At 41.1% G+C, this 27,007-nt stretch overlaps 3 protein-coding genes and 1 long non-coding RNA gene across 5 annotated transcripts in view; 2 read left to right on the forward strand and 2 right to left on the reverse strand.

The window, feature by feature from the left end:
• Positions 1–3,888, reverse strand: part of paqr7a (progestin and adipoQ receptor family member VII, a) — a 6,757-nt gene extending 2,869 nt beyond the window's left edge. The window contains exon 1 of one of the 2 annotated variants that reach the window (XM_034892581.1): positions 3,771–3,888. The gene's annotated coding sequence lies outside the window, so the exon portion shown is untranslated. Of the gene's footprint in view, positions 1–3,766 lie in introns of both variants that reach the window. The other variant, XM_034892582.1, reaches the window with a different exon arrangement.
• LOC117957053 overlaps positions 1–7,496 on the reverse strand; it is a 9,457-nt gene extending 1,961 nt beyond the window's left edge. The window contains exons 1-2 of the long non-coding RNA XR_004659429.1: positions 7,427–7,496; positions 5,328–5,332 (exon numbers count right to left, since the gene is read on the reverse strand). This is a non-coding gene — a long non-coding RNA (uncharacterized LOC117957053). The remainder of the gene's footprint in view (positions 1–5,327; positions 5,333–7,426) is intronic.
• A 4,084-nt stretch (positions 7,497–11,580) lies between these two features.
• Positions 11,581–18,847, forward strand: tmem222b (transmembrane protein 222b). Its single transcript, XM_034892528.1, has 6 exons — positions 11,581–11,778; positions 12,608–12,692; positions 15,209–15,240; positions 15,393–15,489; positions 15,584–15,714; positions 17,567–18,847. Exons 1-6 carry the CDS (start codon positions 11,660–11,662, stop codon positions 17,652–17,654), a joined length of 552 nt encoding a protein of 183 aa, XP_034748419.1. The 5' UTR covers positions 11,581–11,659; the 3' UTR covers positions 17,655–18,847.
• Positions 18,848–23,194: 4,347 nt separating this feature from the next.
• On the forward strand, positions 23,195–26,020 carry tpbga (trophoblast glycoprotein a). Its single transcript, XM_034892708.1, has 2 exons — positions 23,195–23,509; positions 23,886–26,020. Exons 1-2 carry the CDS (start codon positions 23,256–23,258, stop codon positions 24,733–24,735), a joined length of 1,104 nt encoding a protein of 367 aa, XP_034748599.1. The 5' UTR covers positions 23,195–23,255; the 3' UTR covers positions 24,736–26,020.
• Positions 26,021–27,007: the final 987 nt, after the last annotated feature.

Here is a 27,007-nt window from a genome sequence, read left to right on the forward strand (position 1 = left end):
AATGTAACTGTAAATAATTCATTTGATGTTTTATAAAATGAACAAATAGTCTTTATTTTCCCAAAAAAGTAAATACAGAAAGTGGGGCCCAGAGGATGAGGGCCAAACATTACTGAGCCTTGGCACAACGGTTAAAGGATTAGAATTTATGTAAATCAGCGGTTCTCATTCTTTAGAATTTCAGTGGTCTTAGTTGATCCCTCAACATTAATTTAACTTTGGGTCACTGGTCCCCACACCAGGGACCCCTGGACCTGTTCACCACAGACCCAAATCTTCTCAGCTGTTGCTGACATATGCTACTGTCTCTTCATGTGGTTAATTATGTTTAGCACATTGTCTGGGTCAGTTCTTATATCATATAAAGTTAATAATGTAAATTCTAAATGCCCTAACACCCATTGGTACCACAACAATGCAAAGGTTCTTAACCCTACAGTTTTGCACATATCATGTAAGACTTGATCTCTCCATTTTTTGCATAAAAAAACTCTCCAGAAAGTGCCATTTAATGGTTTATTTTTCAATTTTTTTTGCTGGGGGGGCATACCCCCAGACCCCCCTAGGGAGAGCCCCATCCGTAATAGGCAGCGTTTTTGGCATTGTTTCTGTATTTGCAGCGCATTTCTCTATTTGATTGTGTTGTGTGTATTTGCATTTATTTCATTAAGTTGCCTCTGGGAGTCCCAACCAGCAGGTTTGTTTCTCTCTGCCGATGTTTCTTCACAGAACTAGGCTGGTTAAAGTCAGCTGACGTTACGCTGGTCCGCTGTAACAACCACCAATGTGAGCTAACGTTAGCTAATGTCAGTTACATTGTAGCTAACAATTGGTTCTGTGTGAAAAACAGCGGAGAGAAACTTGGTTAAGCAGTCAATATTCTTATTATTCATATTTTTAATAATAAGAATAGGCTGAATAAAAGCTAAATCAAGTTTTTTTATAAATGCCTATATTTGATTAAAGGTCCAATATGTAATACTGAAAGCTAGTGTTTCAAATAGTTACTACAGTACAAATTCAAAATACTGGAGAGAGTTGTCTCCCCCGCCCCCTCCTCCCCAGTTCACAGAGGTGGCCAGGCTGAGACCTCAGCATCCAAAACAATGTTGCTAGACGCTTGTCTCACAGAGCCAGACATTACTTCACTATGGAGAAGCTAACATTAGATGCTTGCTAAATTGACAACGTTTAAAAAATTGAACCGTTTAAAATTCCACAACTTTGTTAGCTTAGAATTACGACAACAATCGCTAATCACATTGCTAGCTCACAGTCCTTTATTCCTGATTTACAGCCCCCCTCTCTTGGCTTGAAATGATTCACCGCTGTAAACTACAGCCAATAAACCACACGTAAACAACCGTGGCTCGCTTGCTTGGTCCTCCAGTAACGTTAGCAGTTAGTTATCAGGGTTAGCATGGCAGTTTTAGCCAGGACCAGTCAGGATCACTTTACTGGCTGTCTCAATTGTTTTTGCAAGTACGTAAACAACTCAGGTACATAATTAGATGTGAGTACGTGAATGTTGAAATGACATAAAAATGCCCGTCCCTAGTAGCCGTGATAAATTAGCATGAAGCTATTGCTTATCTGTTCAGGAGGAAATTTGCCAACTCGGCGTCCTTTTGGGCTCTAAACTGTCTCCATCTTTCAGATCCATTCAGAGTTTGGTACAACTCTGGTTAAGCAACTGTTAGAAACATGCAGGTTTTCTTTTATAGGTTGGGTAGAATTTATCTGCGTTGATCCCGTTTGTTTGCTGCTTTCATGGCTGTACTAGCTTTACAGCTGTAGCGCACTGATTTTACGTTTTTACAGGTAGATCTGTCAAACCGGCCTGGTTGTCAAACTGGGCAGTTGATAAAACAAGACAAAACACAAACAGAAATTCCATCACGAAGAGGAAATTACAAAAGGTAGAAAATACTGGTATTAACATTGTTGTCAGAAACGACAACAGTCTTTCAACTTTGCATGTTATCCTTAAAATCTGATGAAGTATTGGGGTCATTTTTGGATTTATTACAGTAAATACATTACATATTGGACCCTTAAATACCTGATGTTTGTGACCCCAAAAACTAGTTATAGTAAATACAAATATTTTTGCTCTTCTGCAGTTTTTCCCCTCACTAACACTTGCCCGTAAATCTCCTGCCACATTATCCCCACCAATCACAGCTCAGCTACATGTACCACCTGTTTAGAGACTGACCTCAGGTGGGGCGTGCTGTATACTACATTGATTCGGTTTAGCATCTTAGCTATCAGTTCAATAGTCCGTTTTTTTACAGTATTGAAAATAGTAACTTCAGGTTTTCTAAATACCCTGTCATACTGTAATACCGCCCAAGCCTAGCAGATGGCCCTTGGACGGACGGACGGACGGGCGCGCGCACGCACACACACACATACACACACACACAGGACCCCTGGCTGATGATAGACCCATAAAGCATACACAAGGCAGCATGTAACACTGCACTTTACCTGTACAAACAGTTTCTCAAATGTGCTAGGCTATCTTTTTCTATGTTTAGAAGAAGGGAAATTAAGGTGAATGGTGGTTGTGCGAAATAAAAACAACGTATCAGTTGTCTGGCTATTTTTTTGCAAGTTTTAGTGCCATTTCAGTGGTTGCTGAGTAAGGGGTACAACTGGTGGTAAAATTTAATATACCGGTCTGGTGTTTGGCCAGTTACGCTGGTTACCTGCAAGTTTAAAAGGTAGAATATGGAGCGATTATGGCTCAACCCTTATTTTCCACAATGCGCGTTGTAAAATCTGAGTTGACAGGAAAGACACTCCGCTTCTGAGAAGCTCCCGGTGTGGCATGGCGCAAGACGAAACAAAATCGTGGCGCAGCCGGAATGCAGCACAGGCCCAGCGGAAAATCCAGGTTACTGTTTTTAAACAAAGTGTTTAAAGAGGACTCAGAGCCAGAGAGAGAATGCATCATTGGTTGAGCAAGCTAGAGAAGGAATTAAGAGAGAGAACGCAATACAAAGCAGCGAGTCATAGGAGTAAAACTATCTTTTCGGATTGTGACATGGCGGTTATGTTCTAAAGCACAAAGAAACACACCTCTGCAGTAATGAGCCAAACTGCTGGATTATGAGTGAATGTCTGTTTCTGAGTGTGGTGGCTGGAAATGACAAGGGCTGCACAACCTGCAAAATGCCTGGGAGTTAACACACCTACGTGAGCCCCACAGGCTCTTTGCTGACACCCACAAACGTCCCGCACTCAAAATAAGAAGAAAAAGAGAGAATTCAGGCGGATTGCAGCTTTCTGCAGACACGCCACACACTTGTAGTGGGTCATAAGCAATGATTGAGAAGGATTACTTTTGTTTTAATCCATACGTTGTTTTTTTAAGATGCATATTATACCTTTAAATACACAACCGGTCGAATAGAGTAAATTATTTTTAATATTGTTTTACATTTTAATTAGCAACACTATAATGGCAGTGGTGTTAACTTTTAAGTTTAACTTGACAGCAAGATAATTTCCCCCATCCTTAAGTGTAGCGCCACTGTTTGTTTCTGTAGCCTACCCACACCTGGCGATTATCAAACGGACTTCATCTGCGTTTGCTGAACCGACCCATGTCCATTTGCCCATCAACCGTGTGCGTGCTATAGGCGGAACTAAACCCGAGACAGTTCACAAAAGTTCTGCCACAGCCTAAAACACAGGCGTTACGTATTAAAGCTAGTACGCATCACTTTTGCAGGCGACCTATTTACTGCCTACTTACCCACCTTGTTCCTCGTTTTTTTCAGCGTCCGCTGCTGAAACTACCTCTTCCTCCGCCGGCCGAGACACATATTCAACAGATGTGTTATGCGCTGAAGTGAAAAGGCTGCGTCAAGTTACTATGCATGCTCAAAGCGAAGCCGGAAGTCTAATGATTTGGTCATGGTAAATAAAAGCGTCATTCTTTGGCTAAGGGTAAAATAATGTAGAAAAGATAAAAACTTGAAATGGAAAATGCATTTAGACTAGTGTAGTAGGTAGTAGGATGTGAAGTAGGAGTCATTCTGATATGTTACTTATTTGGAAGTGTGCATGCAAGGTAACCAATAAACTGTACAGATATATAAAAATACATGTAAAACATGGATGCACACATTTGAATGCGTGTGTTTAATTGTGATTAAAAAAATACATATTTAATCTGTTTTGAGTCTATGTCATCTAACAAAACAGAAGGTCGGTAAGTCATTGTTCAGGACGCAATAATCTACACAAACTAATCTTGAGCATGACTGGTTGATGAAGTGTTTTATTTTGAAAATGATACCGGAAAACCTACTGTGCATGTTACTTGCCAGATATTGGGTCTCTAACTCTAAATGGGTGGATCAGGAGGAAGAAGGTGCTGTAAAAAAAAAAAAAAAAAAGACAAAGATAACGTTAACAAAAGAAAACCTCGGACGTGATCTGGAACATGCTCAGGCTTGAGGAATAAGTAAAATTGGTTTTCGGTGTGGGCAAATGGATTTATATTGAGAAAAAAGTGATCCAATCTCAGTAATTCACGACTCACTCAATCTAATCCCTAAATGAATGCAAAATCGAAGAAGAAGCCTAAATAGTTGGCTATTTTAATCGGAAGATTTCTAGTAGCCAGGCAGAGAGGTGTTCCGGCTGTGTGGGTGTCAACTTCTGGAACATTCTTTGTCAATGAGTCTGATCTGTATAGTTTATAGTTTACACAGTAGGCCATACAGGCAGTAGGCATGCAGCTATGACCACACCACCCACAACATGACTGGACTGAACGCATATTACAACCGGGGGGATTTTTACAGGGAGAATTTAAAATTAAATAACAGTTTGACACTTAAGAAATACAGTAAAGTATAAAGCTACAGCCAGCAGCTGGTCGGCTTAGTTCAGCATACAGACTGGAAACAGACAAACAACTAGCCTGGGTGTGTCCAAAGGTACCAAGGAATAATCTGGCACTTAACCCCCCCATTACACTGCAACTTGTAGTTTTTACACTATTGGCTTTTGTTTGAATTTTGAGTTGCTAATGCAGAGGATTTGTGGAATGTAGTTCAATAGTCCTGGGCTGGAATACCTGTTCACGGGGGCCAGAAGTTGGACGACTCCATACAACACACATGTGAAGCAGTTCTCAGAAATGGTGGTTATGCAACTAAATATTAGCGCAGTGATTCAAAGTAAAGCAAACCCTTGAGACATTTTTCAGTTCATACAGTAAATGTTTGAGTTGTTAGAGAAGAATCCAAATACTATTTTTGAACAGCCTAATATTCATTTTTCTTCACTTTCTGAAAAGGTAGAACACAAACTTGATCAATTTTGGTCATGTTTTGATTTGGAATTGAATGTGCAGTGTTCCCAATGCATTGATATTATGGAATTAAAAGCTATTCTAAGGATTTTGAGCATTATTCACATTCTAAACACACTGCTACTATTCTGAACAAAACTGTAGTTGTGTGAGAGAGAGTGTAGTCAATTGTTTGCATACTTGTGTGAGTGTGTATACTTAAGGATGACAAGAAGAAGAGGAGGGGAAAAGCACCACAGATGTGAAAGATCTTGCCAGGCTGACGGCAATTTCATTGAAATAACATCAGGAACAGCAAGTTTGACTTGTAGACCGACAACTGGGATTAAAAACAGTGTTGCTTGGAACGTGTTTGCAGTAATAAAGAGTTCTCTCGTGTCTTATAAGGAAGTTAGTTTGCAATGCACGTGACTAAATTTGTCTCTTCCAGTTGGACTTCAGAGGCCGCATTTCATCATAGAAACCTTAAATGTTTAAATATGCATGATGCCTGAAAAACGGGGCCCATTTAAAATGTTAGAAAATGTGTTGACAGCAACAGCATCATGTTAAATGAGTGAGTTATTAGCTACAGTTGCATGTGAACTTAAACATTTGGACTAGCGACGTGTTATGAAAGCCAAGATTACATTGTGCAGTAAAACATCTATTTTTGCATCTACAAAATATTTTTAATTGTATTGAGTTCCCCATTCAACAGACTGGCTTCTTGAAGCCCAGAATACTGTGGGCCTGGGAGGATCTCTGTAGGCGTTACATTCACTTCACCACTTTCTCCTAAATATAGACATCTGGCCTCTGATAAACACGCGTAGATCTACCAAAGTGTTGCATTGTGACTCCCTCTCTGACCATTTATCACTCTTACAAATATTTACACACTTCCTGTTGCTACTCACTTGCTCAATGGTTTCCTGTGTTACGCCTCTTTTGTAAGCCTTGGACCACTGACTGTAGGCTAATGCAGCTATGTGTCTGTGGATCAGCTCAGTACAGGTGTTTTGTTGTCACTTCACCTGTTAGGTGTTAGATGAACACAGATCTGCTGTTGTAGATCTTGTTCATCCAGTTTCCCAGTCAGGTTGACTCTTGTGTGTCTGAACTTATACAGACAGGGATTCCCACGTGTGGGGGGGGGGGGGGGGGGGGGGGGGGGGGGGGGGGGGGTAGTTCTGCAGGTGCCAGGGGGTACATGGACAGATTGGAATAGCACACGTATTATTAAGTCTGGTTTAACACCTGAACACTACATGTTGCAGGTAGTGAAAAACTAGTTGCCGAGCAGGTTTAAACAGATAACTAAAAGTGATTGATAAATGGCCTAAATAATTAGCTAAAAGTAACAAATAAACAGGTTAAATAGGTTAAAAGTAACTAAATGGTTAAAACATTCAGCTTCACTCTAAGTACTTTTAGCCAAGTAGTACAATATCGGAACAAACCAATCTTCAACCACAGTTCAATGAAAAAATAAAAAGATCCACTTTTTCAGAATGAATAATGTTATCCATTTTAAACATAACATTGGGAATTGATAAAGGAGGGTACGCGAGTTCATTCGACAGGCCAGTGGGGGTACCTCAGACTAAAAAGGCTGGGACCACTGCCTTGATGGACCATGTCCAGTAGCTCTCCAACATATCCACAAAGGGGCAGTGTTTCCTTTCATAACCATGCTGTCCTTAAGGGGCCCCTCTAAAGTACAGGGCCTCAATATAATCACAGGTAAACACACAGCTGTGGGTGGTGCAAAAACCCTAGCAACCTTTAAAATAATTATTGTAAATTATTAATTCAAAAGATCACATGCCAAATATTCTCAAGGGCCTTTAAGTCCTCTGAAGGTTGACTTGGGGACAGTTTCTCTTTGTCCAGTTGGGAATCTAGTCGTGCCCAACATATGAGTTCCCTCCTGTCCTCAGAGATTCCAAGTCTGAAGCTTAGTGTATGGCCAACAGAAAATCAATGTCCCAATTTCAACAAATTATACTAAATCAATGTATTGATTCATTGTGCAAGTTAATTGGCAATTTTAGATGCTTTCTTCTTTTTTTTAAATCAATTTTAGTGCTTTGAGTTACAGTTTGTGACCTTGTCTCAAAGTGACAGAGGACAAATAATTACAGTTTCATAGGGCTTGAAAAAGGTTTACTATCCTGTGCTGCCAATGCTATGCACCTGTATGTAACCCAGTCCGGGAAAGGGTTAACGGACACGTAGTGTTAGCCAATCTCTGGCTGAGTCTATCTAATCTGTCAGAGGGAGAGCAGTTGTAAAGTTTAACGTTGGTAGCCCCCCAGAAGTTGGTCATTTCATGGCACATATTAGAACCTAAATAGAAATGTAAGCAACTAAAATTGCAGAATGTTAGAGCATCGTGTCAAACTGGCCGTTATTACTGTGACTTATAAAGTGAGTTCCATCATAGTGTTAATAGTGTCAAAAAAACAGTAGCTGACATTGTTCAGTAGCTGGCTCAGAGATTATCGGCTAATGACATTACTGATTTGGTGGGGGGGGGGTTACCTTTTTTGCATGCACTATATCCATGTCACATTATCATTAGGGGCTGAGCCCGCCTAAAGGTCAAAACCTAGAATCGCTCCTGTGCGAGTTGCAAGAGATTTCATTAGCCTTTAATGAAAAGCACTTTGCCTCTCTGGGGCTTTTTAAGTGACATGGTTTTAAAAAGTGCTGTGTGGTTTGAAATGACTGGAGAGTCAATTTCTCTGTCTTTAATCAGGCCCTTTATTAAACAGTAAAAAATATATATATATAAAAAAAAAAGCTTTTTCCCTTTCGGATACATTGAAATGCTCCAGTGGCTTTCTAAAAGTGTAGAATTTGACACTCATTGTATTTCTTAGCCGACCAATCAGAGTCCAGGGAGCTGAACTGGAAACTCGCAAGCACTTGACATTTTCCTTTTCAAACCTTTGACTGGAAACACTAGCATGACACCGAGTTACTGGCCCGAAAGCTGCACATCTTCTGGCCTAATTGGGTAGAATGGCTAAGCCAGATATTGAGGTGACATTTTGCTGGAGAATTCCCTCAGCTCAGTGTGCCTTCGTTTATCAACGTCTGCCTGCTTTTGCCGAGTAGTTTGTTTTTGCCCTTCGCACAATATATCACCTGTCACATCTAATGGGACCCAGTATGGAGTACACAGAGCCTCAGCAGGTCCCTTGGGTTCATCATTGTTTCCATTTTCACCATTGCCACAGATAAGTCCTTCGATAGCTGCAGCCCTCCACCTCCTCTATATTGGGGAGCTCTCCTTGTGCCTGCATGAAATCAAATAGAGGCATTTTGCAATAAACTGGACAGAAAATCTACTACAGTGCTAGGATTGAATTTGGATAATAACAATGGACTTATTGTTGACAAATTATGAAAGTATTTGGCTGAGTGTTCCCAAAGGTTCCTTAATGGACATACAGTGAGAAAAATAAGTACTTGAACACCTTGCTATTTTGCAAGTTCTCCCATTTAGAAATCATGTAGAAATCTAAAATCATCAAAGTCATCATAGGTGTATGTCCAATGTGACAGAATCTAAAAAAAAAAAAAAAAATCCAGAAATAACAATGTATGATTTTTAAACTATTTATTTGTATGATACAGCTGCAAATAAGTATTTGAACACCTGAAAAAAAAAACAATGTTAATATTTGGTACAGTAGCCTTGGTTTGCAATTACAGAGGTCAAACATTTCCTTTAGTTTTTCATCAGGTTTTCACACACACTGCAGAAGGGATTTTGGCCCACTCCTCCACAAAGATCTTCTCTAGATCAGTCAGGTTTCGGGGCTGTTGCTGAGAAGCACAGAGTTTGAGCTCCCTCCAAAGATTCTCTATTGGGTTTAGGTCTGGAGACTGGCTAGGCCACGCCAGAACCTTGATATGCTTCTTACAGAGCCACTTCTTGGTTATCCTGACTGTGTGCTTCGGGTCATTGTCATGTTGGAAGACCCAGCCTCGACCCATCTTCAATGGTCTAACTGAGGGAAGGAGGTTGTTCCCCAAAATCTGCAATAAATGGCCCCGTTCATCCTCTCCTTAATACAGTGCAGTCGCCCTGTCCCATGTGCATCAAAACACCCCCAAAGCATGATGCCCACCACCCCCAAGCTTCACAGTAGGGATGGTGTTCTTGGGATGGTACTCATCATTCTTCTTTCTCCAAACACGGTTAGTGGAATTATGACCAAAAAGTTCTATTTTGGTCTCATCTGACCACATGACTTTCTCCCATGACTCCTCTGGATCACCCAAATGGTCACTGGCAAACTTAAGACGGGCCTTGACATGTGCTGGTTTAAGCAGGGGAACCTTCCGTGCCATGCATGATTTCAAACCATGACGTCTTAGTGTATTACCAACATTAACCATGGAAACGGTGGTCCCAGCTCTTTTCAGGTCGTTGACCAGCTCCTCCCGAGTAGTTCTGTGCTAATTTCTCACCTTTCTTAGGATCATTGAGACCCCCGAGGAAGATTGACAGTCATGTTTAGCTTCTTCCATTTTCTAATGATTGCTCCAACAGTGGACCTTCTTTCACCGAGCTGCTTGGCCATTTCCCCGTTGCCCTTTCCTGCCTTGTGGAGGTGTACAATTTTGTCTCTAGTGTCTTTGGACAGCTCTTTGGTCTTGGCCATGTTAGTAGTTGGGTTCCTACTGATTGTATGGGGTGGACAGGTGTCTTTATGCAGCTAATGACCTCAAACAGGTGCATCTCATTTAGGATAATAAATGGAGTGAAGATGGCCATTTGGAAGGCAGACTAACAGGTCTTTGAGGTTCAGAATTGTACATGGAAAGGTGTTCAAATACGTATTTGCAGCTGTATTATACAAATAAATAGTTTTAAAAAATCAAACCTTGTGATTTCTGGATTTTTTTTATATTATGTTTCCCACAGTGGACGTGCACCTACGGTGACAATTTCAGACCCCTGCATGATTTCTAAGTTGGAGAACTTTCAAAATAGCAGGGTGTTGATGACAGAATGACAGAAAATGAGGCGAAGGTGACTGGGAAAAGTTGCTGTAAGTCTATTTGTTTGTATTAATATGTTTTTACTATTACAGTGTCCATATTTAGCCTAGTTGGTATGTTTGTTAAATGTGCGGTATTTTACATAGCGCTTTTCTAGTCTTAACGATTACTCAAAGCGCTTTTAAATCATACAGGAACCATTCACACACTGTGGCTGAGGCTGCCGTACAAGGTGTCACCTGCACTTCAGATAAACACTCACACACATTCACACTCCGATGGCGCAGCATCAGGGGCAACTCGGGGTTCAGTCCAAGGACACATTAACATGGTTTGCAGGGCCAGTGATCGAACCACCAGCCTTCCAACTGCCAGGCAACCACTAACACTGAGCCACAGCCGCCCAGTTTAGTATACTTTTAGGACACACACACACACACACACACACACACACAAACACACACACACACACACACACACACACACACACACACACACACACAGTAAATTAATAGGGCAACTGTTCAGCTTGTATTTACCTTCACAAAAGTGCTTGTTTTGCCACTGACAGCCCCAAATTAATATACTAAGTGTCTGACAACATTAAGGAAAAGATCCCTACAGACTATACAATTAAAATGTCTTTGAGACCTGTTTAACCAGAAACTGCTCTGAAGTCACTAGTGCTAAACCCACCTGACTCCATTGTGAAAAAAAGCAATACTTTTAGCATATAGCCAACATGTCAGTGGAGAAACTAGGAGCTCATTGTGATGGTTGGAAAAGTGGAACACCAGGGGTTGTTGAAATGCATTTATATTGAACTGCTTGAAGTATGAAATAAACAGTATTTCCTGCCAGGGCTGAATTATTGGCTTGGTTGACTCAAGTTTTACTAGACTGATGCAGCCTTTTCCTTTTACTGGCTCGCTTAGATCCAAGAAAACTTAGCTATACTATAAAACAGTTCTTTTATAGATCCCGGAAGCTACTGCAACACTTTCAAGCAATCTTAAATGAGGAAAGAGCTTTCTATACCTTTCAAAATAAAATCACATTGAATTCACAAATAGGATATTGCTAAAAATATAGCCTGACACGACTGTTTGTTTTCTTCTATCAGTAATTAAAAGGGAGATTATTTAAATGAATTGTTCATGACGCTGCGCATGAGGCATCCCTCTACTTATTTGTCATATTCATTACCAAAACGGGCACATCATTTTGAAGTCAAAAATCACATTTCCGGTGTTGTTCTGTGCAGTTGGGCGACTTGACGCAGCTGTAAATGGGACATATGAAGTTCATTTTCTACAGCTGGTGATGGCGGATGTTGTTGAAAAAGACACCATGAAGAATTACCACATAGCGTCTGAGAAAATTAACCCAGCGGCCAGTCGCTATCCTTACTGTATTGTGTGGACACCCATCCCCGTGTTATCGTGAGTTATCGCCGGCCACTGCAAGTCTGCTTCTGACCGAAACGTCGGGTGGAAGTGACAGCTTTATTAGCTCAACTAGCTAGCAAGACGTACAATACCATCTTGTTGCTTTAAAACAAAAATGTTTTTTCAATGTGGCCTCGCCCGTGTATCTTCGCTGTTAGTAAGAGTTAAATGAGTTGTTTAATATTAGCGAATAATGAAAAGTTGGTGCGTATGGAAAGTTCATCAAGCAAAGCCTATATTAGAAAGCCACGTTACACCAAGTAAACTAAAATGGCAAACTTTGACATTCTGAATACTTGAAGTCTTACTGTACTTAAAGTTCGCCTTCTTAAATTGCACGTCAGAATTCTACTTGCCAAGTACTTAAATACTTATTTCTAATTACCGTATATTCCTAAAACAATGGAGTTAGTCGACGCAGAGGCTATTACAACGTTTGCAATTATTTTATTCATGTTACTTATGTTTTAAATTGTTAACTTCCATTGACAAAGTGCTGGACGCTCTGTATATCAGTACTAATTCAACAATATCAACCAATTCTTTCCCACATGAAACTGTAAGATCAGTTAGAATTTTTTAGCAGATTAGTTGGTTTTGCGGGTTAAAGTAAATTCACTTTCACCCCCAAGACCAACTAATCTAGCTAACCCCTTCATCAATAACGGTTATGTTACACGTGTAATGTAGTGCTACCTCCAACTGCAGTTTCAGTATTGTATCTATACCACTTACAAAACATAACACTGGCCTTGTGTGTCCTGACCAAACTACGACTTTTACATTTTAATATTAACATTTGCAAGGTTGTTTTCTTGTTCAGATGGCTGCTTCCATTCATTGGCCACATGGGAATCTGTACTTCCACTGGTGTCATCCGGGACTTTGCTGGACCTTACTTTGTCTCAGTGAGTAATGACTGGTACTGTAGAATATTATGGCCTGTATGGGAAATTAAGTGACTTAACATTAGCACACTGGATATCATGTAAGGCAGTGAGCAGGTGTGGTTGACTGCTTTTAGTATTTAGCAGTAATCCACTGAAAATACCCCTTGAGCTTATAAGTAGACTGAAAAGTGTAACTTGCTCCCTCACAAGGCATGGCAGTCAGTCTTAAGGTCTATCATCACGGGTCAGAATGCATGGGCCACAAGACTTAAACAACTTTGACAGACGGGTATTTCTACAAAATGGGGATGCTAATGTAAAGATACACAGCTAAAAGAAAACAAATAGGAAGTCAATATTCTCACATGTCCATCTTCAATAAATAAGGATAAATCAAGCTGTCATTTAAATAACTTGAATATGTTATTAAGAATTAAAGTGCAACATAAAACTCATCTTACCAGCTGGTGAAAAGGGAGGGAGTGGTGACCAGGTGGCCTCAATTAGGTAATTAGGGCTGACACGTGAAAGCAAGAACCAATCAGTGATGAGGAAGGGCAAAATGTTCCAGGAAGTGAGGCAGGGCTGCACGATTATGGCCAAAATGATAATCACAATTATTTTGATCAATATTTTGATCACGATTATTTGTTGATTTGAACCAAAACAAATTTTATTGTCACATAGGCTATTTATAACTGCTTTGACATCCATATTATGCTACGTTCTTCTTATGTTTAAGTTGTAGACATACAGCTGCAACCCATGTAAATGAAAATTAGCTATCTGAAATAAATAGCGTAGGATTTTTTTCTGTATGTATCTCTGAGAAAGCTCCTTCACTTGGTCTCTACAATAACTGATTAAAAGGACTAGGGAGAGAGAGAGAGGGAGTGGGATGGAAGTACTCACAGAGAGACGGCTGACTAATTATGAAGGGGTCCAGCACGGGTTGAATTGCGGATACACACGTCGTGTGTATGAAACGTCTGTATCGTCACTGCGCTGCATTTTTATGAACTATGATATTCAGGCCATGGGTCACATCTCTGGTCCTGATCCAGCAGCTCCGTCTCACACGCTATTACTCTACAAACTGAAGTTAGTTGCATTCAATAACTTCTTCTGAGTTCTTCGCCGTGGCCGCCGCGATAGCAGGGTTACCACGGAAACACTGGTACAAATACAGGTTTGCCCCTCATATTTAACAATATACAGCTGTGTTAATAACAAATAAAACTGTAGACAAATGTCAGAAGTGTGGACCGACGCTGTGTGCGGGGCTGCGTGGAGAATAAGAGGAGAGAGAGCAGAGGAGAGATCCAACACAGGCACGGCTTTAAAGAAATGGGTCATGTAACGCAACATTAAACCATCTCCATATAAACAGCATTGCAGCGGATGCGAGGACATTAGCACCGGTGCGTCCTAGAGGAGCTACAAGCTAACAGCTAATAGACGCTACTAGCACCAACTAGCACTGGTCACTGCTGTTGTCTGAAAAACAACAGACGGGACAAAATGTTGCGTTTACTGGTAAACCTTGAGACCGACGTACAACCGACTGCTATCTGTTGAGTTTTCTTCCCGTTACTCTGTCCTCTGTGATTGTCTCTATCTAGAAACTAAGCTGCGCGGTGCAGGGAACTGCTTTGACGGGCTCATGAGCAGACAGTGGTTTACGGAGCGTTTACATTGGCTTTGCAAAAAAGCTCAGTGTTCTATGAAATGACGCTTTAAAAAAAATAATCTCTCGATCACACAAATTTGATCGGGGGAAGTCAAAATGGTGATCGTGATTAAAATTTGATTAATTGTGCAGCCCTAAAGTGAGGTAGGTGAGGAAAGTGCCAAAATAACAGAAAATAGGGATCTTTACTACATAGTCAATTACAATGGATTCCAGCAAAAGAAGTTAACAGAAAAAAGTATCAATCCCATCAATTCTTTGCTTTTGATCTGTATGTTTTAGTATGTATCAGTATGTTTAAAACTATTACATTTCTCCCGAAATATGGCTAAATACTCGTAAAGTTTTGTTTGTCTTTCCCCTGCAACCAATCTAACCAACTATCAACATCAACCATTTCATAAACAATGGGCACAGAATGTACAACCAGCGTAGATGGAGATGCAGTAACTTGGCTTTCAGGTTGCATTAAGCAAAAAGATTTTTTTTTTGTTGTAACAAATAACTGTACAGTTAGACCAAAACCAGCCTGCATTGAAAAATTTATTTTCTAAATTTGTAACACCAAACCGTCTAAATGACCTGTTCCCAAAGAGCCAAAAAGTGTCAGTCCACATATGGGACTGTCCATCACAGCATTAGAAACAGTTTGTTTTTGAGCTAGAAAATTATTTTTTTTTGATTTTTACAAATTACTGGCTACGTTTGCATTTAGTATAAGTGTAGTACAAAAAACTACACACAATGAGCCCAGGCAAATTTAAGAAACATGAGTACACAAATTATAACTTTATCAATTTTAAATAATAATTTGCAACAAAACAATTCTTCTTTTTTTTTGCAGGAAGACAACATGGCTTTTGGAAGACCAACAAAGTACGTCAATGAAAATATTTGGGTTCTTATGGCTGATGTGACTCTCACTGATCTGTCAGTGAACATTGTTACAGAGAAATAGTCAGAACAAAACCTGTTTCCTGACATCCGTCCTGCACAACAATACAGTTAGTGTTTCTCTTTGAATGTAGGTACTGGATTCTTGACGTGAGCAAAGTCTACGCTAGTGGCTCCAATGCCTGGGACACAGCGGTGCACGATGCTTCAGAGGAGTATAAGCACAGAATGGTAAATAAGTGCTCTCGTGGACACGTCTTTTATTCACTTTTATTTACAAAAGTGGAAACACCGGAAATGATTTGTACTCTTGTTTTTTCCCAAGCACAACCTCTGCTGTGACAACTGTCACTCACATGTCGCCATGGCTCTCAATCTGATGCGATATGAAAACAGCACCTCTTGGAACATGGTCAACCTCTGCCTCCTTGCTCTGATCCATGGAAAACATGTGAGGTAAGAAGGGTTAACATGGCCTGTCTCTGGGAATACTGTTTGCTGGGGTTAGACTGATGTATGGTGTAGAAAACTAAATAAAGTTTCCAGCTATGGCAAAGACAAGGTGAGTTGTTGGGAAGGATGTGCAACATAACTTAAAAACGGGAGATTTCACAGGGATAAAACGGGCTACCGCTCGAAAAATACTGATGGTCTCAGTGTGAAAATATAAATCTGGTGTAACATCACATCAGATCTGTTTTGAGTGGACTCAATTGGCATTTTCAACCAAAACCGGCGTGACCCCATAAGCTGATATAAATATTGCATCAACATTCTTTTAAAAACATGACCGTTATAATTCTGTGTGTTGCTCGCTACAAGTCTATCGCCAGCCTGGAACGCGCTCCTATATCCCAGTGGGTTGTTTGTAACCGTTTGTCAATATTATGTGTCTTATATTATGTTTTCTGAATATTAAAAATGTTGGTCCCAAAAAAATAAGTATCGCCGTGTTTACACTCTATGGCTCATCTCAACTTTTTTTTTTGATACAAGGAGTTTTTCTTTATTCGTTTTCCACTGCGGATTGTACCCTCTAAGTGTAGGCGGAATTCTCAGCTGATTGCCATAGCAACAGCACGTGAAACGTCTGGGACATCATTTCATTTGATGTGAAAATACATGACCGACTTGCAGCACAAAGCCTCATGTTAAACATAAAAAAAGAATCTTTTTTTTGAATAGTTCTACTTTTTCCACATAGAAACATGTGTAGGACACTGGTTGGTTTCTAATTGTATCTCTAATCTATCGCAGTGGATTTAAAGAGAAATGGTGAACGATAACTATGAAGCTGAAAGACACCCATAGAAGGACAGTTAATAGTCTTCTGTCCAAAAATATTTGCATTTAATATGCCTTAAAGGCCCAAACTAGAGCCTACCCTATAATCTGGAGCTGCTCCTGTCTAAGCCACCATGAGAAGGAGGGCTGATCCTCCGGGTGATCCCAGGGGCTCGGGGAGGATTTTACTGGTATGCCTTGAACCTGTTGTGTCTCAGGATAGAAAGGAGAACCCTGATTCTTGGGATGTAGTCAGAGTGTATATGGGACATTGCTCCAGACGGCCTTTGAAAACTTGTGTTACAGGGATGGACTACACATCCCAGTGGCTCTCTGGTGAGTCCCTACAGTCCCTTCCCTCTGACGTTACTTTGGTGCACAGTGGCAAATGTGTCAGCAACCTTTACTTAGCTTTCCTTCTTGTGTCATCGTTATCAACGGCACAGACCAAAATGCCTCTGGGTGCAAAGAATAGACCTACAACCAATCAGAGCAAAGAAACATGACCTAAAACCAGTCAAGAGTTGCAGTAGGGTCACAAATTGTCTCGAATTACTGCTAAACAGTACACTAAAATGTGTTTCTGATAACATTTTAGGTGACAAATATGCAGTACAGAATCTTGATTCCTACTTGATACCACCAACTGTGACAGTGTGATCTGAGTTTCGTGAGCCTGGTGCGTTGCACTGAGAATGCCAGTTGTTTCCAGAAACAACGTTTAAGCATCGTCTTAATCCCGCCCTATGTTGGATACACCGTTGCGATTGGTCCGTCCAGACTCTGTACGGCTGGAAATCAGTTTGAAATGGGAGGGACCCCTGACGTAGTATCAGTCAGAGCAAGTTAAACATGAGCTGGCAGATTTGTCTGGTTTCCAGGTAAATGGGCTTTGTACACTTGTACAAAAAAGATCCATTAGTACATTTTGTTCATGGTGACACTTGGATCACAATGCTATTCTCCTCACCTTCGTTAATCTGTCTCTCTTCTCCTCGCTGTGGGTTTTCTCTGCCTGATTCAGCTGTGTAGGCTTTCTGAAGACCTGGCTGCCTTTCTTGATGCTGATGGCCATCATCCTAACAGTGACCCTGGCCATCAACCTGCGGTGACCTGGGGAGCCAGGTTCAGGACACGGTGGAACCCCCCCGCAGGTCCAAAGTGGGGCTGACCTTTTAAACAACAAGGGGGAGGGGGGAATCTCACACTTTCGAGCAAAAAGTATTCAAGGGCGTGAAGACTAATTTCCTCCGAGAGAAGATTGGTGGGCAGGAATGTGAAACCCATACCAACACATGCTTGGCTTTGTGGGGAGCAAGCAGCCTGTTAACTGGCACAACTCCGGTATGTGAAGCTGGGATGTCCTCGTTATGGAACTGCATTTCTATTGAGTCATTTATTTCAGGAGAAGTGACTGAACACACCACCAACCACGCTAACAGGCGTAATGGATTATGACTATTGACAGCCTAACAGCAGGGTTAAGCCATCGCCTCCTGCAAAGTGTAGAAGCTGCATTGCCAGTTAAATGGAGGAACATACTAACTGTTGAATTCTCCGAAGGAACACATTCCTGCCTTGCTTTCCGATTTTAATGATCTTACAATAATGGATTGGGAGTGTAACCCCAGGATCCCAGTGCTCCTAGAATGCCATTTTTTTTATACTGGGCAGCACAAACATATTAAGTCGATTAGATGCCTTTCTAGGGAATTTATTGCATTTCATGCTTTATCTAGTGTAGGTCTTCTACAATACTGCGACTTAAAGCGGAACATGCCAGAGTAGTTTGTATTTTTGTGCATTTTCTTAATTCGATAGGGTGTCAAAAAATCAGCATCTTCTAAAAAGAAATATTTTCTCAGAGATATGTTGTACATGTATCACCTCATGGTACTATAATAGGTTTACAACAAATGTTTTCAAACCTCTATCTACAGATCAGCTGGGCACCGATTGTAGCAACCTCAGTGAATGTGGCTGTGGAAAATACCCAGAGAAAGCAACAAAATAGTTGAGCTACTGGTTTTCTAGACTTGTGCCAAATGGAGGAGAATGGAAGACCAAGTCAAACTGTATCCTTGAATATCTAGCTCGTTATTTGGTGGAACAGCTCATTGGTGAGCCCAAAGCCTGTTAATGGATCAGAGTCAGGAAACTTGGTCTGGTCTTTTTGTTCAGGACATTTTTCATTAGAGATATTGACTTTATAGGAAGAAGCAGGAGTCGGTGCCTAAAAAAAAAAAAGAGACCTCTCCCACATATCCTTTTTATATATTATATTTTAATTTTGTGTTATTTTTGACACGTTTGGCAAAAGAAGAAGGTAATTCCACATGGTGGTTGGCACTTGCAATCCGTTGCCATGGCTGTCGTGAGTAGATTTAAATCCTCTCATTGTTTGCAATCAAACAGGAAAATAAAGTGCAGAGCCCTCCCTTTTGTCCACGGTGCTGCCAGAAGCAGCAGGTAGCCACGATCCTCAGGTTTTTCTCACTCGCCGACCCCTGCTGAATATCCCCAGTCACCCCGGCTCCTAACCGGCGTCGCTCCTGCTGTTTTCCACATCTGCACATCAGATTCAAAGGTCATTGTGAAATGTCAGTTATGTTTCACAAAGCTTTGATCATAAACCATCCAACATCCTGCAATAAGCCAAAGTAGATGTCATTTTTAGTTTGATGTTATGAATTAAAACCATGTTTTATTTGACTGTATTTAGGGTTTAGGGCTAACACAGTGCCAGTTTCTACATTGCTCTCCTACTTGGGCTTCTGTTGAAAGCAGATTATGTGGCCTCTTGTGTATATTTCACCCATGTTGCCTGTAAATATTTGATCACACATTAAACATTACACTAGGTGCTCTTTATGTACTTTGCAAACATGATCGCACACTCTACAGATCTGTCCTTTGAATAATTAACAGCGTCATTTTTATCCTCTTTACTCCACTTTTGCATATATCCTCTCTGTTCTGCAGTTTTGTGCCTGAAGGAATGCGGGATTGCGTGTGTGTGATTTTGTGTTTTGCATGCACACAGCAATCGGAGAGCACATGAAGCATGCCGGCATGTGTGTGTGCTGCATGCATGCAAGAATACTCGTGTTTGAGAGAGAAGTTTGTGTTTGACACCCATTGTTGTTTCTTGATTAATAATCAGGGGCATTTCGTTGCAGACAACTGCCTAATGATTGTTTTTTATATGTATTACTCAGTTTCTTTCTCTTAATCTAGTTCACGTTTTATGCAAATGCTGGTAAACCTTAGCAAGAATAAATAATAAATTAGACTGGAACAGGCCTGCTTATGTTAATGTTAGCTGCAGTGGCCTGTCCTGGGCCGTGTGTAGCTACAGGCTCCGTAGATTAGAGCTGCAGTCATTTTATCAAAGCATTAAAACGTATAAACTGAGAATCTGCCCTCTATTTGAACAATAAATACTCTTTATGAAAAATATTGTTTTTGGAATGTTTTACAGATTTTGGCACTAATTTCAGAACCTAGCAATTCACACATTACATTTCAAATGATTGTCTATTCATATTACAGTGATCTATCAATACAACAGCTCAAAATTATAAGTACCTGTTGCATTACTCTTAATGCATAGTTGTATGGAGACATAAACAATACTCCATGTTTAGATCATGTTTCAATATGCTGAGAATATTGTTGGCAATTAGCTTGGAGCATAAAGCAATTAGACTACATAATCTGGATGTAATATTTCATCTCCATTCTTTTCTGTAATGTACTACTGTTTATCAGAAACTGTTTATATGGTCCTGTGTACTACCTTTACTGTAAGACTGTTTACAGTATTAACAGTACTGCACTGTATGCATGCAGGCCCTTGGAACTGCCCGTCCAATTCTGCCAACTTGTTACTGATTTTATATATATATATATATACTGTGTGTATGTATATATATATATATATATATATATATATATATATATATATATATATATATATACTGTATATAGTCACACATTTTTCACCATGCCCGAAGGTTTTTTCCAAGATGTTTGGCTAATTGCGATGCAGATAAGAACCTGTGACCAATTTTTCTTTTTACAGTAAAAGCAAGTTGAGGAACACTGCATTTCATGTTACACAGTGCTGTCTTTTCTTTTCTATTTCCTAGCTAAGTATTTTAGCTTTTGACTCAAATGCACCTATGTTGTGATTTTACTGTACTGTTGTTCATTGATACATTTCAGATTTTGTTCAGGGATTTCACTGTGTCTGTAGTATTCTCTCTACTACCGCAGTGCTTTTACAGGGATGTATTTTCATCTATTACCATAATGAAACCTATTTTGTACTACAATATCAAATGACTGTATGAACAATGACACAGTGAAACTATGGGTAGATGGTGTATGGATGATCTAAAATAACGTTCCAATAGTATTTCCCACTACATTAGTTTTTGAACCAATGATTGGGCAAAAGTGCAAGATTTCTTTAAAAAATGTCTTTAAAGATATGAATGCAGAATGCAATGTTTTGAACATTTGACATCCTGTGTTACAAGCGATGACCTTTTTAAGTTTTGAAAATGACATCAAGGTTCTGAAATTAGTAGCAAAGTGATTGTAAAAAAAAAAAACTGTAAACCTTCCTGCTGTGACCTTTACATTTTAGATTATAGGGAAATTAAGATGTAGGACTTTGAATGCAAACAAGCAGCCTGGTGGACCTTGTATTCAGAGGGAGGTTACTAAAAGTAGCATGTGTACAAAAAAAAATTAATATATATTATATGTCTGCTCATCATGAGCAGATATATAATAACGGAAGTGACACTTTACGTCTCCGTCCAAATTTGGAGAATGTGCCCGTGGAAATTACTTATAGAAACAAACATGAAAAGCCATTTGGTTCTCTGTAATTGCTCTAAATGTTGGACAAGGAGACAAACTGTCCTTGAATATGTCACTTGTTTTCTTTAGTGAAACAGCTCATTCATTACATTTTGAGCAATTAAGGTAATGAGTGAGAATGAATGGCCCCTTTGAAACACAACATTGTCATTATTACAGATTTTGACACACACACACACATACATATACATATATATATATATATATATATATATATAGGAGATTCAGGACTTTAGAAAATAAATAGTACACCAACCCTTTATGTGAGTGCATGTGCAAGAATGCATCATTCAATGGCGCTGATCTGAATGGTTTGGATGTCCCTGCTGCGGTGCCTTGTTGTATCCAGGAGCCAGGTCCAGGAATGTGGAGACCTGTGGTTCCCGCGATTCAGTCCGCTGACAAAAGACAGTTGGGATGCTATTATTAGTGCCCCTATCCATATATACTCATACCGCTCTGCAATTTCAAAACTCTGTTGTTTCTCTAATCCCCCAAAATATCTTTTATGCTGCAGATCATAATAGCCCACGAGGGATTTCAAGACTCCTGCAAGTGTGAAATCTGAATGTGTTTATGACTTACAGCTATAATTGCCAATAAAGATGTCTATTATTGTAAAAATTTGTCAGGAGTTTTTATTTGTTAAAACAAACTGGATTTTCCATCATTGAATTTTGACAATTGTGGGTTCCATCAAGGCTGTCAGCGGGAGGGATGATGTTAGGATTTCACGGAGTTCTGAGCCATGAAAGGCAAAGCAGAAGTTTCTATAAATGCCCTCTGAAGTGATTCCAGTAATAATCATTATTTAAGCTCTCAGAATAAACACTGAGGAAAGGGAAGCCTTCTCAGCTTTGATACTCTACTATGTAGCCTAGTGGCTCCAAGTCCCACTCAGTGGCCATTATCCTGCAGAGCATCATGGCATTCAAGAGAATGGGGATCAAAGGCTTTCATTAGTCATCGTCTCCCACCCCCCACCCAACACACACACACACACACACACACAGACACCCCTCCCCCACATTTACCATACCACCTGGGTAGGTGGCAATGACCAGGGACATCCATTCCACCAATTAGTAAGTAGTCAAGTTTTGGCAAAGTCATTGCATTTACCAGCTTTATGCTTTCTTTCTTTCTTTCTTTCTTTTTTTTATAAAAACCTCTATGACACAACACCAGAGTAAAAAAATAAGACAATTATTCTTGGCAACATACTAGTTTTTAAATCTGCCCTTCTTGGACTTTTATACCACATTTTGTTATTTTAAAAAAAATACAGTTTTTTTGTGTCCTGCAATACAGAAATTAAAGTCCAGATTTCCATATGCAAATTTCAGGTGTGAGGGGCTGCATAATTGGATACTCGCCTTTGACGCCACATGGTTATATTTGGCCGCACCGCGCGTAACTGTGACTATGGAGAGAAAGAGCCGAGAGCGCAGCCACTTTCTCCTCCTCCAGACTGTGAGCAAGACCTCGTGGATCCGGACAGAAGCCCCTCCCCGCATATCATCGCGCCAGGCGATGGTCCTTTTAATTTCATTGTTGGAGAAGAAGCGACGCCCCGCTTCGCCACTGCAAAGGATCAAACACCCCCTGTGATCAGCACGACCCCCAGTTCTGTTCTCATGGAAATCAGAGCCTGCCTCCCGGCCACACTTTTCTGCAGAGATGCAAAGTTGAAGCGCATTCCCAGCCGGGACAACGGACCCTAACGATGTCTTGGAGGAGCTGATCGTTTTATCCATTTTCTCGTGTGTGCTTCTCTTTCGTACCTTTTGCTCGCCGCACACTTTTCTTTCTCTCCCAACATGCTGGATTTGGCGCAGCGCGTGGTTTTCTGCGCGCTCCTCGGCTCCGTTTACGCGTCGTGCCCTCCGCGCTGCGAGTGCTCCGAGGCGGCTCACACCGTGAAGTGCGTCTCGAGAGACCTTCGGAGTGTCCCGACCGGGATCCCCGGATACACCCGGAATCTGTTCATCACGGGGAATCACATCCGTCGAATCGGTCCGGAGTGTTTTAAAGGGTTGGATAATGTGACGAACCTGTCTCTGAGCAACAACAGGTAAGACTCTCCTAGTGACTCCTGTGTCTGTCAGCATTATAATGCAATGCAAACATTTCAAGGGCAATCCAAAATGCATAATTCCCCTAAGATACATTTAACTAAAGACGTAGGCTATTTTTAGTCATCAGTTCAGTCAGATTGTTCCAGAAATATAGCAGCTAAGCAGATTTCATCATTTTCTTTAAAGAGGGGCTTTGTAGACTTTTAAAGTGTACTATAATGACAACCACATCACATTTTATTTTTACTTTGATCCATAATAAGCAAGTCCTGTATTTATGTCTTAAAACATCACTTCCCCCCCCCCAACATTCTTGCTCTTGTATGTGATTTGAAAGTGTGAATGATATCTCATGGATCTCCTCAAATCCAGAATTTCCGAGGTGGAGTCCCACACCTTTGCCGGACTCCGCAGCCTCCGCACCCTGGATTTGAGCAACAATCAGTTGGCAGTGGTTCACCCCGAAGCCTTCACCGTGCAGAACCAGTCTCTGCGGGACCTCAACCTGAGCCGAGCTCTCTACAACCACTCGTCTGTGATGGACTTGGCCACGTCTCTGCGCTGGAGCTCCCTGGGGATGCTGAAGGGACTGGACCTCTCCCACAACGGCCTCATCTATTTACCCTTGCACATCTTCTCCCACCTGGGCAGCCTGCAGCGGCTCCAGCTCTCCAACAACTCCCTGGTGGCCATCAACAACTCCACCTTCTCGGGTTTGGATTGTCTGCAGGAGCTGGACCTGACCCTCAACGCCCTGAAGATGGTGTCCGAGGAGGGCCTGCGAGAGCTGGACTCCCTGCCCAGAGCCAATCTCCTGCTGGGGGAAAACCCCTTCACATGCACGTGTGGAATCGAACCATTTGCTCTGTGGCTCAACAGATCACAGGGACGCATTAGTGACGCCAAGGGCCTGGTGTGCGCCTTCCCAGCCAGCATGAGAAACACATCCATGCTGGCTGTGGGCACGCTGACGTTGGGATGCCGCCAGAGCGGCGCGGGGGCGGACCTTGCTTTGCAGACCTCTTACGTCTTCTTGGGCATAGTCCTGGGCTTCGTTGGCCTAATCTTCCTCTTTGTACTTTATCTCAACCGCAAGGGCATCAAGAAGCGCATCAATGACCTGCGCGACGCCTGCCGGGAGGTTTGGGAGGGCTACCACTACCGCTTTGAGATCGACTCTGACCCCAGGTTATCACAGGTCTGCACGAGCGTTGACGCGTGACATGGACTCTTTTCTAATCCATGTATCAGACTACATCTACACTACTACGTTTTGATAAAAATATATCTTTTGCAAGGTTTAGGTCTTGCGTGCAAACCACTTTGGTGTTTTGGAGCCCATCAAATAGACATCTGGAAAAACTGCTGACACGTTTCTTTTTAAAGACTTGGTTTGCTTTGTAATCTGGACGGGCACAAACAGAGACCTTTGGAAACAACAACGCATGTCACTCAGTCTTATGGGTTAGGTAGTTAACGTACATTCCAGTAATAGTTCCACCTCGTTGTCGGTCCAAGCTAATATGGATGGAGATTATTTCTGCAACTGGAGCTAAAACTTGTGTGAAAACGCCATTTCAAAATTAAAACGTTGTAGCACAGATATAGCCTTTGTAGCAAAATGTAAAAAGTGTACAGATTTGTCTGTAAATATATTCATACAACAGTATTAATCTTTCAGCTTTGTTGTTTAAAGCATGGACTGCTCCTTTAATACAGGCACTCTCAGATTGGTTTTTGAGTCCAATGGACATGAATGTTGTACAGGAGTGGCATTACTAATATTCTTGCCTGCTCCTGTAAATGCTATGTTCACACAAAAGCAACAGCAAGTGCCTAAAGTCAGCTAGGTGCTTGTTTCCTAATCGGACGGATCTAAACTGAACTCACTCTCTACATGGCTCATTTGTATTCATCACTCTGTCAGATCCTGTCTTCATATTTGGCACGTAGAAAAGCAACAAAATCCTGCAATAAAATCCTGACAAAAAAAAAGCCTCTGGGAATTTAAAGCACAATCGCTCCTTCATCTTTGAACCATTTCAAGCCCTTTGGTCACTGCGTCCCTCAGCCCCAGGGTGCCACAGAGGAATTAAGCTTTCCTAAAATCACCACCCTGCTCCTCTTTTGGCTGTTGGATGTGAAGGGGCGGACAATTCAGTGCAGAGCAGCGGAAATCTCTCTCTCTCTCTCTCTCTCTCTCTCTCTCTCTCTCTCTCTCTCTCTCTCTCTCTCTTTTGTTTTAATGCTTGAGTTTTATTGTCAAAATGATGAGAACCAGTCCTGGGCTGAGGCCTCTGAAAGCAATCTCCCCCTCCCTCCTTTTAAGACAACAGCCGCTCTGGAGGCACTTTGAAAGAAAAGTCTGGCTCTCCACGTTTTTCTGTTTAGGGGGAAACCCCCCCACTCCCCAGTGATAAGATACAGATGATTCTGAAACACCAGCTACATTGTTTCATTCAGCAGTTTGCTCTGACCAGTTATGGAGTATGCCTTATGAAAAGAAAGACTATGTTCTTAACCCTTTAGTGTTTCTCCTACCTTCTATGCTACTACAATTGGGGTTATGCAATGCTGAGAAATGTGTCCTTTAAGTGAAAGTTGTTTTCTAAGAGCCATTCCTTAGAATAACACTAACTCGAGAGGTGTACATGAATGTCAATACATTTATTTCTCAACCTTTAGATTTACACGCATGTGTCAATTGGATAAAGTTGTAACCTGCATGAATCCCAATGAAACCATGATCTTCTTTTCTCAAATGTAACATGTTGTTCCTGTTTTTTCTAAATGGCTTCATGACAAAAGGAAGTTCTCTGTGGCCTTCCAATGCAACAAAGTGAGACAAACACAGACCGCGAGCGGGAATGGCAAGTTGCCATTCCTCACAGTGTTTATTGGCCAAATTGCTAGCTATCTAGATATTTCGGGGGGAATTCTCACATTGTTCAAAGCCAAAGCAGCATCTTCATCAAGATGTTCTCCAACCTCCTTCTAGCGATCCAGATATGTTAATAACAAGGAGACATGTTTCTGCATGTGTAATGACAAAATAAAGCTCTAGAAAGTCGTGTCTGTGTCCTGATTTGGCGCACATGTAATCCGCATAAATGAATGTATTCAGAATATTTAGGAACTTAACTGGTGGTATCATTTGTCCGAGCTGCAGAACCACATTAAGCCGGGCATTTACTCGCAGAGGAGAAAACAATTGAGGCTCGTACGCTGATCACAAAGGGCGGCTCGGATGGCGAGACGCCTCAAATAAGCTTTGTTTTCCGGTGCAGAAGAGATGCCTTGTGATACCCGTTCTCTCTCTCTGTCTTCACAGACAGCCATTATGCCGCCGCATAATAGGATTCACTCACGGTGACAAAGTTGAGCGCTCTCATCCAGCTATTGTTAAAGTGGCATCATTCTTAATAATTGCCTGTGGGAGAAAATCCCAAGAGTTTTCCTTTTCTAATACACAGCGTGTGTCCCCCGGGGCATTA

This window comes from Etheostoma cragini, chromosome 14, assembly GCF_013103735.1.
Source record: "Etheostoma cragini isolate CJK2018 chromosome 14, CSU_Ecrag_1.0, whole genome shotgun sequence".
Classification (NCBI taxonomy): Eukaryota; Metazoa; Chordata; class Actinopteri; order Perciformes; family Percidae; genus Etheostoma; species Etheostoma cragini.